This window comes from Etheostoma cragini, chromosome 8 (assembly GCF_013103735.1).
Source record: "Etheostoma cragini isolate CJK2018 chromosome 8, CSU_Ecrag_1.0, whole genome shotgun sequence".
NCBI classification, from domain to species: Eukaryota; Metazoa; Chordata; class Actinopteri; order Perciformes; family Percidae; genus Etheostoma; species Etheostoma cragini.
The window spans coordinates 27,257,682-27,271,905 of record NC_048414.1 but is presented as its reverse complement, the minus strand read 5'-3'; the positions used below and the strand labels follow the sequence as shown (position 1 = coordinate 27,271,905).

The following is a 14,224-nucleotide window of genomic DNA, read 5'->3' as shown; positions in this document are numbered from 1 at the left end:
TTAATTTTGAATTGTCAATAGGCTACTTACAGTATGGTAGTGCTACGTACTTTTACTTTAGTAAAAGATCTAAAGTATATTCTTTTACTACTGGAAACCGTGTAGCTGTAAAAGTTCTAGCATGTTATACCTAAATGACTCAAAATAACATAGAAATGTTAAATTGATAAATCATATCCCACATGTATGTGTGCATGTATGTATGTGTATGTGTATGAATAAATGTGTATACATGTACAGTATAATATTATTAATATTGTTGTTATTTTTTCTGTTTTTCCCTGATTGGGGGGTTTATAAGGTAGGGAGTTCTGCCCTCTGTTATGTCTCTATACTGTTGGTGCACTGACATGTTTGAATGCATTATTGCATACTGTACATAAAACTGAAAATAAAGTATTAAAAAAAAGTTATGTCCAAAATAATAGCGACCTCTTGTGGTCTAGGTCTAGGCCATAGGCCATACAGTCTATGGGCTAGGCGGAATGTCATACAAAGTCATACAAAAAAACTGGAATACATTTGATTCACAGAAAAATTGTAACTACAGTGAAGACTTGAGAAGACACAAAAAACACTTAGCTTTAGTTCCTATATCCTACATTCACCAAGTTTATACCATTCATGTATTTGTGAGGAACAAGTGTTGGGGTGAAGCATGTAAATTGACATACACACAACAGTAACAAAATAATATCAAACTGGTAGTTGTATGTCTACTTATTATTTCCTTAATTTTTCTTTCTCTGCATTTAATTACTTAACTACTCATAGCGTCATTTCTTTTAATATTATTGCAATATGGCAGTACAGCAGATAGAGGACAGCATACTTTCTGCAGTTTGTCTCAGCAAAAAAGGAAGTTAAGAGCCTAATTAAACGGAGATTGCAGGACAGTTGGCAAATAAGCAGTAGGAGGAAAATGGGAAAGAATGTGAGTCGTTCAAAGGAAACTGGGAGAAATGAGATGTGCAAGAAGGAACGGGAGAAGAGAGAATAAAAACAAGACCAGGATTTGGACACATTGGACTCACCAGACCACTGTTCATAAGACGTAAACATACAGGTAGGCTAGATGTGATTACTGAGGACAAGACAAAACAATATAGCATGTTCTATATTGTCAGAAATATGAGGAAGTCCTCTAAAAAATGCCTATATCTGGGTCAACCAAATTAGCACAAAAAAATGGATTGGATTCCATGCAACGCTCTTTGCAAATACAATTGATTACTTTCATTCCTATAAACTTAACTATTAGTCAAAATAATTCATAATTTCTGCTTTTTTAACTGAAATATTAGGTATAATTCTGTATAAATGAGGATTCTCAACCATGAATTCGACAAAATAGTGTAAAACTAGGAAGATGCTGATAGGGAAAACTAAAAAACAGTCTGAAAAAGGGACAAAAGTGTAAAATCTTTGTCCTTTTTTGACCAATAAGACTGGTGTAACATTACATGTAACAACTGTGTTGCTGTGTGTGAAATGTCAGCTTCGGAATGAGAAAATAAATCCGACACACTACAGACACTGTAGGAGTTAACTATCTCCAGAAGATGGCAGAAGTGCACCATTTGGGATGCAAGCTGCTGTTAAACCCAAGAGAAGAAGAAAGAGAAGAAACATCTATCTTTCTCGCTCTCTCTAACGTTACTAACAACCGGCTTAATATTATGGCTGAGTTTGTAGTTTTTCCCCCCTTCTCAATAGGCTTTAATTGTACGGATATTTGAATGGATCTGGCCTTAGTTTGGTGTGTTATATCAGCACAAAAGTTCGTCTTTCCGGGCTTCTTGGTTGGCTAACGTTAGTAAACGTAAGGTTAGCTAACGCTAACTTCGCTAGCGTGTGTTATCGTAAGCTGATGGAGTAAAGTAGCGTCAACTGTTTGATATACAGTTTTTCTTTCAACTGACTGTGTTTGTTCACGTTTTTTCATTATAGCTTTTTAAGTGTCATTTGGTAACGTAAAGTACAGAACCAACTTAACGTTGTTTCTAAGCTAGCTAAACGCTTAGCGTTAGCTTTAGCACGGTAGCTTTAGCTAGCACCACTCCTGGTTGAGTCCTGCTTGCTTCGTTTCAAACAGCCAGCGTGCGTCACCTGCGGCCAAAATGATGGACTTTGATAATATATTGGATATCGCCTCGCAAAACCAAGGCGTCAGCAGCGTACAGGTGAGTTAAATACTGTCACTTACACTCAATTTACTTAGGCTAAACATTAAAATGGGGATTTTTGGCCAATCTAATGAGCAAACAAGTGCCAGCTCACCCGTCAGAGGGTCAGATGATGACGCTACCAACCCGGCATGCTAGGCAGGCGTCTACAGTGACCTGTGGGCCTCTCTTTATTTTATATTTCCAATGAAAAGGGATCTTTAGACCAACATATCTGATATCTTATCTCAAGACATTTAAGTACACAACAAATTGTAAAGTGATCTGTGAACTGCTTCAAATTCCCAGCATGTCCATATGTTATGTGTCCCTCTTTCAACAGAAGAGATACAGTTTACAAACTGGACCCCCCAAGAAGGACCCGAGGTCGAAAGGTGTAAGTTCTTCTGCTGTGCAGGCGCTTTTGAAGAAGCAAAAGATTGATAGCAAAAAGAAAGGTAACTTTAAGTAAATAACAATTTGACAGTCACATACATACTGTACAGGAGGAATTCTTTATTGGTTATTTTGATATGTATCCCCATTTTTTAACCAGAAATTCTAATGAAGAAACAGAAGGAGGAACTACTAGCAAAGAGGATTGAGTTGAAGTCGGACCGTAAAGCACGAGCCATGGCTTCCAGAACTAAGGACAATTTCAGAGGCTACAATGGCATCCCAGTGGTAGAGCTTCCTAAAAAGAGGAGATCGAAACATGAAATGCAGGAAGAAAGATCGATGGAGGAAAGATTTAGGAATAACTCCATTGATCCAGAGGATGACGAGGATAATTATGAGTATGAACAGACAGATTCAGAGCCGGAGCAGGAACCAGAACCGCGGAGACACGTGAAAACCATAGGTTCTTCTGGGAATAGTAGCAGTAGTAGCAACAGCAGCAAGCCCTCATCTAAAAAACCTAGTGGGCCACCTAAGCCTGCTCCACCTCCCATGAACTTTGCAGAGTTACTCAAATTGGCAGAGAAGAAGCAGTTTGAGCCAGTTGAGGTGAAAACCAAGGTAGTGAAAAAAGATGAGAGGCTCAGAACAGCTGAAGAGATAAAGGAACTGGAGATGGAGCGCAAGGCTAAAAGACTGGACAGAGATTTAAAGGCAGAGAAAGAGAGGGACAGCAAGTCTCAGTCTAGCTCTAGTTCAATTAAAAAAAATACTTTAGAGAAGGAGCAGAAGAACTGCAAACCCCAAAAGAACTCTTTAGAAAAGCAGAGTCTTTCAAGTGTGTCAGGGAAGAAGTCGCGTCCAACACCAACCAGCGATAAAGGCCAGTCTTCTTCCAAGCCCTCTGTTAGTGACAGAGAAAGAGAGAGACCCAAGATGTCTCACAGCGACAGAGACAGGTCCAGGACAAGCTTGTCTGGCTCATCTGGTGCCACCAACAGTAAAGTTCCTTCAAAAGCTGCGTCTTCTCAGGTTTCAGCTAAACAAGGGGGCCTTAAGCCCTCGTCGAGTCACAAATCCAGCACGTCAAGTGACCTTATCCTCAAAAAAGAAAGCTCATCAAGAGCCCCAGGTGTTCCTGGGACCAGGGCTCCTGGAACAGCCGCAACAGGCCAACGATCTCAACATGGTAGCTCCCAACAGACCAGGCCCAGTCAGGGTAGCTCATTGAAGCAGGGACCTATAGTTGGCGGCAACAAGTCGGGAAAGGGAGAACCACTAAGGCCTGGAAATAATGCTGTTGTAAAACCAAGTGGTAATTCAGTGATGAGACCATCATCCGGCGGCCCTCCTAAGGCCGGGACCCAACCTCAGTCAAGACCTGGTGGCACGCTTCAAGCTAGAGGAGGTGGTGTACCACAGGCCAGGCCTGGTGGGAGTGGCCAACAGGGTCAGCCTCGAGGTGGTGGACCCCGACCTCCGGGGATTGGTCCTGGTCGGCCTGGTAGTGCAGGACCTGGACCTGGTCGGCCTGGTAGTGCAGGACCTGGACCTGGTCGGCCTGGTAGTGCAGGACCAGTACCTGGACGACCCACTGGCAGCATGGGATCAGGACCTGGAAAACCCAAGTGCACTGTGGTGTCAGAGACCATTTCATCCAAGAATTTTGGTGGACCCAGACCAGGGGTCCCTCCTCGGCCGGGCGGGCCACCGAGACCAGGGATGCCACCGAGACCAGGGATGCCACAGAGACCAGGGATGCCACAGAGACCTATGATGAACAGGCCACCAGGTAAGAACCAGAGAGAGTATAATGGTGTGACATCACCAACCAACTGGCCTTTAGCCAGTTTTTCTTCCACAAGTTTGTCTTGCTTAAGCACGTTTTTGGGCACGGCAACTTTCTGTTTTAGGGAAACCACTTGACATTATCTGATAGAGCTGGTCAATATATCGACCCATCAATATTGTGATATGAGACTAGATAGCGTCTTAGATGTTGGATATTGTAATAAGTGTTGTCTTTTCCTTGTTTTAAAGGCTGCATTACAGAAAAGTGATGTCATTTTCTGAACTTACCAGACAGTTTTAGCAGTTGTATTATTTACCTTTACCCACTTAGTCATTATATCCACATTACTGATGATTATTCATCAAAAGTCTCATTTTTTAAATATTTTATGAAAGCACCCATAGTCAACTCTACAATAGCGTTGCAGTATCGGTATCAAGGTATTTGGTAAAAAAATATTGTGATATTTTTTTTTTCTATATCGCCAAGCCCTATAATCCGATAACATCACCTTCACCCTACATGCTGCTTTCATAGCAACATATTTTCTATGGTCACTCAAGCGAAACAAAGAACTCTAAAAGTTTGTTTTATGTGAAATTGAAACTACAATAATTTTGTGTGATATTAATTCAATTATTACACATGACCACTCAAGAACGGTATGAAAATGTGTATGTTTCCATATGTATTCACAGCTCATACATAGTGCCCTGTACCAATGTTGTTGTTTTGTTTTGTGATTAAAACAATACACTGAGACGGGGAACGCGTCCCAGGTGTACCAATGTTTATTGTATACACAATAAAGACACTTTTCCTTTCAGCTAATAACACACATACCCCGTTATCAACACTCTACAATGAACTTTGTCCAACGATGCATGCAATGCATGTTTTGACCTAATATCTTATAATGGAATGTAACAAACAGCCTGAAACAACACAACCAGTCTGATAGGGCAAAGGGTTTGTTTGCCAGACTGAATGAAGTGTGTCAGTAACACTCCGCTGCCATTGCCATTATTCCTGGGTCAGAGAGGCGCTTTCTTTTCCTACAAAGATACAACACATACTTTCAATTTCATTAACCATGTAACATGAAATTATTGTAAACTCCATAAGTCCATGTCTGCTTTATGTAGTACGTTTGTATTCATGTCTAGTCAAAACCCAAACTGAAAATTATTTTTCTGTATTTTTATCCAGGTACAATGCTGGGACCTATCACCTCTGCGTACAAGAGGAAATACGAGGATGAGGAGGATGAGTATGACCCAGAAATGGATGATTTTATTGATGATGGAGACGACGGGCAAGATGACATCTCCAGGCACATTAAGGAAATCTTCGGCTACGATCGTAACAAGTAAGCGCTGTCCTCAAATATTCAGGTTACAATCACTGTACTCTATTGTGAATTCTACATGAGAAGACCTTATTTGCTTTTAACCTCCTCAGATACAAGGATGAAAGTGACTATGCACTCAAATTCATGGAGAGCAGCTGGAAGGATTTGCAAAAAGAGGAGGCCAGGAGGTAAGTTGAAAATAAACCTCACAGCCCTTAACCATTAGGGGTGTCACCATTGGATTTGAATTGAAAGTTGTTTAAAATGAACTATCAAAATCAAAAGCAGGAATTTCAGATCCTGCTTTTGATTTCAAGTATTTTTCTTTCTCTCCACCCCCTCGCCTACTTGCCACGTTTGCAGAAATAACAGACACACAATACACAGCGTCGCTTACTCGCTGGTAGCATGCAGCTAAATAAACCTGGTAGCGTTAGCTTTTTGCGAGCATGCAGCTTGCCTTTTCACACACCATGACCGTGCGAGACAACAGAAACAGCGTAACAGGGATATCCTCATTAAGTCATTGGTGTGGCAATATTTTGCCTTCTCCAAAAGTGAGTTATGGAAACAAACAACGTAGGTAAAGCATGGGGTCATACGGACTCCATGGTGCATTCATGTGCATCTTGGTAAACTAATGGTGCATTCATTAGCACTTCTTTAATTTCAAGAAACTCAAACCGTTGCCATCAAGTGGCACTCATTGTGGAATTGCAGAAGAAGAAAATGTTTAAATCGTAAAAAGAATCTAAATGTCACTGTAAAATCAAAGGTCAGATCAAATCGTGGATTTGGAAAATTGGGACACTGCAAGTAACTATACACATGCCATTTTTGTACAGAGAGCTGTAAAATGTATCCCCTTTCTATATAACATGATTTGTTTTGTATCCTTGTGTTTTGCTACTTTAGCCTGCGATTGGCTGTACAGGAAGATCTGGAGGAGGAGAAAAGGGAGCAAGAAGAGTTCAAAAAGCAAGATGCCAAGAGGAAAAGAAAGATCTGAAGCCCCTTAGACTTTGAGATGGGGGAAGAAAAAAAAAACCAGGGTCCTGTAATGCGGGACGGGGTCTGCCATGAAGCCCAGTGACTGTGTCCACCTCTGTTGCCTCTGTTGCTTTCTCTCTGCATCTCTCCTTATGTTGGGACAAAAACTGGAGGGACTCATGAAAGAGAATGTTACTCAAAGACAACCATAAAAAAGACAAAATATGCACAAATCCTTAAGGCATTATTTATTTGCAAGGTTTTCTTAAAAAGGAACTGAGTTGTGTGGAGGACTATACACATGGAGGAGTGTGAATTATTAATATTTTCTTTTTTATAAGACTAGCAATGGCAAGTGTTGATAAAATGCATTTTCAGCAAACGTTGTTGCCTATTTCTAATTTTGCAAAGTCAATTGAATATGCAGAAAACTTTACCACTTGATGTGTTGTTTCTCTTTAAAGTAGAGAAATTATTGCTTAAAGGCTTTTATTTAATGTCTAGTTTTATGTCCGTGTTTTCTCAGAGTATGACAATCTTAGTAATATATATATATATACAAAACTTGGGTGCTACTACAAATGTCACTTGTATAAAATGGTATGACTGTTGCTTAAAGCAATGAAATACTGTCTTGCCATGAATTGTGTGGAATATTGTTTTCAAAAAAGATATTTTGTGAAAGGACGGTTCATGTTTGTAACGTTGGATCGTGAGCAACAGCACTAATGTTAGCATCAGGTTTGTTGAAGCCATAGACTGTTACTATTAATTTAAACCGTTAATATCAATATAAATACAGTCTATGGTCGAAGTCAAGGGGGTAAGCCTCTCCTCTAAGCGGGAAGCCATTTTAATGCTACGAAATCATCACCTGCAGTTAGCATCCCATTGACTCCCATTCATTTTGATGCTATTTTGACAGCAAATAACTTTACATCTCAAGCGTTTAAAGACTATTTGTCCATTGTTTATTTCTAAACACGACAACGTATAAAAGGCTCCATTTCCTTGGAGCTCAAGTTATCGCTTTTGTAAAAATAGGTAAACGATTGTTTCACAATTGTTCATATTTAGCCTGTGTCTCTTATCTGACTGAGATTTTTCTTGGCACAGCTACGAGAAGACTTACAACTTTCAGACAGGTTGCTTACGTCACAACTACGTCTTCCACCTCAGTTGGAGGCTGCGCAGTAGAGCTCAGCACTCACTGGAAAAGAGCTAATAGACTTCGCTGGTCTCCATCCAGAGCTAGAGGATCTGTTGGTCCATTTCTTTAACTGTCTATTGTTGAAGCAGAGGTTAAGAAAGGAAATTGCGCGTGACTCCACCCCCCTTGGCTTGCCGTACGTGATTTATCAAGTGGGCGGGCCCTATCGGTCGTGTCGCACTCTTGAAAGTTTGCGGAAGTTAATGTTTTCTAAAGTTGAAGTCAGCTGTCAAGAGTGTTACGTTAAATTAAAGAGAAGTACTTTTTTATTGTCGTGCTTAATAGATGGACCTCAGTTCCGAGAAAATACAGCGGATCCTCTCCAAGGTTAGTTATTTACCAGATGAACAGCTTTGAAAAGTGTTTTAAATTGGAAGTGTTTACGTTTCGATGCCGGCTAGCACAGCGGGCTAACGTTAATACATATAGATAGCTAGCTAAGCTGCGGACAGGGGTGTCACTCCCCGATGTGAGTCGAGTGCAGATACGAGTCGCGCATGCGTCACTTTGTGACAAGTAGCAGAAGTTGACAGAGATTTCTGTCATGTCAACAAAGTTAAAATTGACCTTTTTAACAAAGTTGGTTCGCTGCTGGCTACAAGTTAGCATCAAACACAACAAAGGTTGTCACTGGAATGGCGTTTTGAGCTAACGTTAGCAATTAAACAATAGATAGCTAAAACGTTTTTATAAAATGACTGCTAGCTTAGGTACAAGTTAGCATCAAACAGCAAAAGCTGTCAGTTGAATGGCGTTTTGAGCTAACGTTAGCAGTCAAACAATGATAGATAGCTACGGCGTTTTTGGAATGATTTCCATCATATGGTATTGTTTGTAAGGAGAAAAGTTTATTATGTTATGGATTTCACAAATTTCAGAATCACATGTTATGTCGTAAACCGTTCAAATCTGAGCATGCGCAACTCAAATCTGCACTGGACTCACATCGGGGAGTGACAGCGCTCACCGACTGGTTGAACCAGCTCTGTTAGTGCCATGTTCTGGAGGAATTACAGGAATCTGACACAAGGCGAATTCCAAAGCCCAAGGGAATTTTATCAGGATGCATAGTATCCTGATCCATGAAATAACTGGCCTTTAAAAATAAAAATCTGCCTGCGTCTATGGGAATTTAACATAGGGGTGTGTACTTATTCCCAACTGTATTTTAAGGAAAAACATGTATTTATTTACAATACATTATTCATTCACAAAGAAAATTGGTTTCCTTAAAAGGTTGGATTTTTCTATTTTTTTGTTTTGTTAATTAAGGCATTAAGATCAATTTCCAAAAGATGTTATTTTATTTCTCTTTTTAATCAACTTTAGCATGGGTGTGTAAACCTATGCAAGCAATTGTATACATGCATGTATACCGGTACACACAGTACATTCATATAGTGTGTTTATATGTGTATATATACACACCTTCATCTCAGCAACCACAAACGAGTCTGTCTTTTTAACCCCCCGGATATTAGTACAAATTCCATGATGTTGCTGTTGAGGAGCTGCAGAAGATCCACCGAGGCTACCCGGGGATAAAACCATCCACAGGCACATACAGTGAGTTTTTGCGTGCGAGTCAAACGTAATTCGTCTTTTGTAGATCTTACATGTACACCACATCTATTTCTCGCGGTTAACCGACTGCTCATGTTGTCTATTTAAGCGTTTAGTGACGGCAGCCAGAAAGATCTCCTGAGACTCATTGGTAACATCCCTGTCCGTTATGAAGGTAAGGCTGACCTATCACTAGAAACGTACAGGGACTCAGTCTGGGAGAAAGGGGGACTTATCATGTCAGCGGTGAACTAATGCCAGCGTCCGTATCCTAAGGCCGCTCCTACAACTTCCCCATCCAGCTGTGGCTGATGGACTCATTCCCCTTCACTCCTCCTATATGCCTCCTGAAACCAACCCCGGACATGGTCATCAGAGAAGGCAGGCATGTTGACGGAGGAGGGCGGATCCACCTGCCGGGGCTGCACAGCTGGGATTATGTAAGATCTTGTGGTTTCTGCACGAACTTGCATTAATTGCACTGAAGAGGCTCTCGAGGTGTTCTCATCAGTCTTGCTCTGTTACAGCCCAAGTCATCCATGGTTGGTCTTCTGACTGAGATGATTGCCAAGTTCGAGGAGGATCCTCCACTGTCCGCAAAGACCACAGCGGACAACAAAGACCCCCATGAGCTCCTGGCTTTTGTTTCTAATTTACAGATCAACAATGGTGCTTATTTGATACGCAGCTCTGGTGTTTAATAATCACATGACTGTGTGTTATTGCTAGCTTAACTCATGTCTGTTACAGGTGGAAGCAGACCTCACGATCAGTCCATTAACAAAGTCTCCGTTATCGGGGGAGGAGATTTAGGAATGGCGTCAGTGATGAGCATTCTATCGAAGGTTAACCTTTTACATGATGTGTCAAACTTGAAATAAAAAATGTCAAAGTCTCGTCTTCGGTTGCTGACAGCGTAACCTTTTTTTTTGTCCAAATTGTCCCACAGTGTAAAGTGGACAAACTTGTGTTCATTGACGTCGCTGAGAGTTCCACCAAGGGCGGCAGTACAGATCTGGAGATTTTCAGTCTGCCGAAGGTGGAGGTGTCCAGAGGTATGTCACGAAGTGTGTTAGCCGTGCCTCTCAGCTGAGTCATCGCTGGTTGTTTTGAAAGGTAGCGCGCTGGCATTGTCTCCCGGGTGACTCTTCTTTACGACAGCAAGCCATAGATAGATGGATCGATAGATAGATAGATAGATAGATAGATAGATAGATATTGATCCCAAAAAATGGGAAATTACAGTGACATTGCACTGAGTTCCAACCAGCCGCAGTTCTGTGGCGGACCCTGGACTTTGCCCTGTCAGAGGGGATAACGGACAAGAATCCAATCCAGCTTTATTTGTTAAACTCTTTAAAAACAACTAATGTTGACCAAAGTGTTTTACAGAAAAATATAACATAACATCAGTATAAAAATCAATTAAACTAAATAAAAACAATGCATCTATTGGGGGATTAACGGAGACGTAACACAGTGTCTGTGGCTAGAAACAAGTCTCATGAATATTATATTATTTTATATACATCAGGCTAATTAGTGAAGAAACAACAACCATTATTGATAGACCTACTGGCCTGTAGCCGAGGTAGTCACTAAGGGGCGACTGTGGCTCAGTGGTAGAGCCCGCCAATTGGAAAGGGCAGTTGGTGGTTTGATCCCTGGCCCTGCAGTCACTTGCCCATGTCCCTGGGTAAGACACTGAACCCTGGGTGTCCCCCGATGCTGAGTGTGTGTGTGTATCGGTGTGTAAATGTGCGTCACTGTGTATGGATGTGTATGTAAAAGAGCTTTGAGTAGTTAAGACTAGAAAATGAGAGAACAGTAACACGTGTGTTGATTTATAAGGTCTCGGATAAAAGCGTTAGGCCGCCCTTCATGTTGTTGTAGTTTAATACACAACTCAAGTTTGTCCCCCCACACTGGGGGGACCCTGCTCCGTCTCTCTTTGACTTAATGGGGCCCTTACAAGGTTTGCTGTTCGACGTATGGTATGTAGGAGTGACCTGACGATAGTTCTCCTTTCGTTAGATTTGTCAGCCTCGGCAGGCTCCGCGGTTGTCGTGGTGACCGCGAATGCATGGAGCAGTGAGCAGTCGTACCTGAGCGTGGTTCAGACCAACGTGGACTTGTACAGGGGGATCATCCCAAATCTGGCCCGTCTCAGCCCCAACGCAGTAATGCTCATTGCTTCACAACCAGGTTGGTGTTGGAGAAAGAGACACTCCCTCATTTACTATTCTTTTTTATATCATTATTACTTGGGGATATTATTCACCTTATGGTAGCAATGTACAATACATAAGTACTGACCCTTATGGGTATATGTAGGGGTGTACTGTATGTATGTAGGCATATGCAAATACACTTTATGTATGCATGTATGTAGAAAGTTATCTGGGTAATACTTGGTATTATCGTCTTGTCTTGTAATGATTTTCCTTGAAAAAAGTGAGATATAAGCTGGAGCTTCTGACCCTACCCTAGGTTGTGACCAATACATGAATTCATTCATTGTCTTTTTTTTCTCGTCAAAATGCCAGTGGACATCATGAGCCACGTAGCCTGGAGACAGAGTTGCTTGCCTCCAGCACGGGTGATCGGAGCAGGGTGCAACCTGGACTCGGCGCGCTTCAGCCACATCCTGGATATTAACTTGAACACCCACAGACCCGCCTGGGTCATAGGAGAACTTTCAGACAACAAAGGTGAGCCCAAAAGGAGCGGATTACACAAATCCCCTTTCATTAATCGTTTGAGTCATCTGCCTTTTGTTAGAACCAGCAGGGCTGTACTACCTGCCCATCTCACAGGTTCTTTCCATTCTTCATGTGTCATGTGAAGGCCATTTAGTAAATGACGCACGTGATTCAGCCTGGCGACGTTTTTGTCTTGTAGTTGCTGTGATGAGCAACAACGGGCTGGGCTCCAGCGTGCAGCACGAGTTCGCAGCAGGAGCCAATGCTACCAAACCATTGTTAGACAGGTACTGCCCCAATTTAGCATGTGTGAAGAATTCGCTACTTGTAGATGAGTCAACTGGATCCAGATATTGTGGACCCAGTTTTAGGGATTTTGGGAATTAGATCAGGGTTAGAAATTGTAACAATACACAGGAACCTCCCCTTGATCATGCTTGACCAGATGATGCCGTTTCTTTCGGTGTGTGCGCAGAGCGTTCGAGATGATGAAGAACAGAGGCCAGCGGTCGTGGTCTGTGGGTCTGTCCATCGCTGACATCACAAACAGCGTCCTGACGGATAAGATGAAGACCCACTCTGTCTCCACGCTGGCTCAGGTAGACCCACAGAGTGTCTCGCATCAAAAACAACACTCTCTCATCCCGTGTTATGTGTTTCCCTAGGTGTTTTAGTTTATTAGTTTTAAAATGGTGGGGACAGTCCACCACAGTAGAAGGAGCTGCTTTAGCCTCTAATTTCCAGCTGTAGTCCCCAGCCAGCTGTCATCCTAAAATACAATGGTTAACATATTAAAATGAGTTCCATAACATCTACAATGACAGCAGGCCTAAGCAAAAAAAAAAGAGGTTAAAACGTGCAAAAGAAGTGGCGCACAAACAAAGAAGCACAGACAATGGCAATGGCATTAAAGCAGTCCATGCTGTAAAGACACTTAGGAGACAAAAGACAGTAGAAAAGTCTCACTGGAAGCACATAGGAGACATAACAGAAGGCAGGCAGCAGAGATGGAGCAACCGCAGGAAAGCAAATGAAAGTTAAAGGTGCTCTAAGCGACGTTGGGGGACGTTACGTCTGGTTGACGTCCAAAGGATTTGACATGTATTCAGGCTTTTTTTTTAATTTTTTTATAATAAGGTTTCCATTGCAGTTTGATTATCGAAGATGTTCACCTGCATTCTCTGTTTGCTTCAGGGCTGGGGGGGCATAGGCGCAGAGGTGTTCCTCAGCTTGCCGTGCATCATAGGATCTAACGGGTCCACGCGCTTGGCCGGAGTGTCACTGGGACAGGAAGAAGACTCTAAACTGAGGGAAAGTGTCACCTCCCTTTCTAACCTCATGAGTCAGCTCACCATATGACTGCAGTCCCAGTTTGGGTTCAACTGACTGCTGCTCACGGCGGGGGTCCTCCAGTCACACCCCCAGCAGGTGGACTGTCCCCCTATGATGCAGTGAAATGCATTTTCAGTCATAGACAGCATTGGTGTCTTAAATATGTATAGTTTATTCATGACGTTTCTTTCTATATTCTCATTGGATACTGTGTATTACATGTGGGTGAAAGAAATCTGAAATATCGATGTACAGATTGCATTTAGGATTTAAATTTACTGGGCATGCAAAGGTTGCTCATTGTGTCTCATACAGCGTTTGAAACATGAACATGTTTTAAATGAATACATGGTTATGTTTTTGAAAAAGCATCTTAAGAATAGTGACTTTTGAAGGACTATATTTCTGTCAGTAAATGCAATTTGGCCTTGACTACTTTTACCAAAGATGATGTAATTATCCATATTTTTGTACAAACTCATTACTTACATTTGAAAAGAACCAGGGTGTTAATAAATAAAGTGTGGGGCAGCATGTACATTATATTCAGTAGAGTTGGTGTTGACTTAATATATTTACTCATTGATGAAGTGGCCTTATTTAAAATGTCTTTATATTTAAATAACCTTAACTCTTACTCTTATACTTTGTTAAATACCTTGCCTCAATATTTACAGTAAGACAAACTTTTGTGGCTCTGCAATAAATATCTGGACTAAT

General features: G+C 41.6%; 2 protein-coding genes across 7 annotated transcripts; both read left to right on the top strand.

The window, feature by feature from the left end:
- Window positions 1-1,559: 1,559 nt before the first annotated feature.
- spty2d1 (SPT2 chromatin protein domain containing 1) lies at window positions 1,560-11,125 on the top strand. Of its 6 annotated transcripts, none has more exons than XM_034879521.1 (7): window positions 1,560-2,183; window positions 2,506-2,623; window positions 2,722-4,303; window positions 4,340-4,356; window positions 5,566-5,725; window positions 5,818-5,895; window positions 6,623-7,338. In XM_034879521.1, the coding sequence occupies exons 1-7, from the start codon at window positions 2,121-2,123 to the stop codon at window positions 6,714-6,716; spliced, it is 2,112 nt and encodes a 703-aa protein (XP_034735412.1). In that variant the 5' UTR covers window positions 1,560-2,120; the 3' UTR covers window positions 6,717-7,338. The 6 variants fall into 6 exon arrangements, 5 of the variants coding, with proteins under 5 accessions (XP_034735412.1, XP_034735410.1, XP_034735409.1 ...); XR_004657678.1 differs by adding an exon at window positions 11,115-11,125 and having other exon boundaries at window positions 1,572-2,183; window positions 2,722-4,356; window positions 6,623-7,160; XM_034879523.1 differs by having other exon boundaries at window positions 1,573-2,183; window positions 2,722-4,053; window positions 4,114-4,356.
- Window positions 7,971-14,219, top strand: uevld (UEV and lactate/malate dehyrogenase domains). The gene is made up of 12 exons (XM_034879524.1): window positions 7,971-8,234; window positions 9,389-9,473; window positions 9,580-9,645; window positions 9,747-9,910; window positions 9,998-10,139; window positions 10,221-10,315; window positions 10,420-10,525; window positions 11,505-11,675; window positions 12,017-12,181; window positions 12,372-12,459; window positions 12,648-12,771; window positions 13,367-14,219. Exons 1-12 carry the CDS (start codon window positions 8,193-8,195, stop codon window positions 13,529-13,531), a joined length of 1,413 nt encoding a protein of 470 aa, XP_034735415.1. The 5' UTR covers window positions 7,971-8,192; the 3' UTR covers window positions 13,532-14,219.
- The last annotated feature ends 5 nt before the right edge of the window (window positions 14,220-14,224 follow it).

Excerpts from the sequence above, each read along its gene's own strand:
- spty2d1 (XM_034879518.1), top strand. The coding sequence starts at position 2,121 with ATGATGGACTTTGATAATATATTGGATATCGCCTCGCAAAACCAAGGC. Across the intron at positions 2,624-2,721 it reads GATTGATAGCAAAAAGAAAG|AAATTCTAATGAAGAAACAG; the intron begins GTAACTTTAAGT and ends TTTTTTAACCAG. Across the intron at positions 5,896-6,622 it reads CAAAAAGAGGAGGCCAGGAG|CCTGCGATTGGCTGTACAGG; the intron begins GTAAGTTGAAAA and ends TTGCTACTTTAG.
- uevld (XM_034879524.1), top strand. The coding sequence starts at position 8,193 with ATGGACCTCAGTTCCGAGAAAATACAGCGGATCCTCTCCAAG. Across the intron at positions 10,526-11,504 it reads GAAGGTGGAGGTGTCCAGAG|ATTTGTCAGCCTCGGCAGGC; the intron begins GTATGTCACGAA and ends TCCTTTCGTTAG. Across the intron at positions 12,772-13,366 it reads CTGTCTCCACGCTGGCTCAG|GGCTGGGGGGGCATAGGCGC; the intron begins GTAGACCCACAG and ends TGTTTGCTTCAG.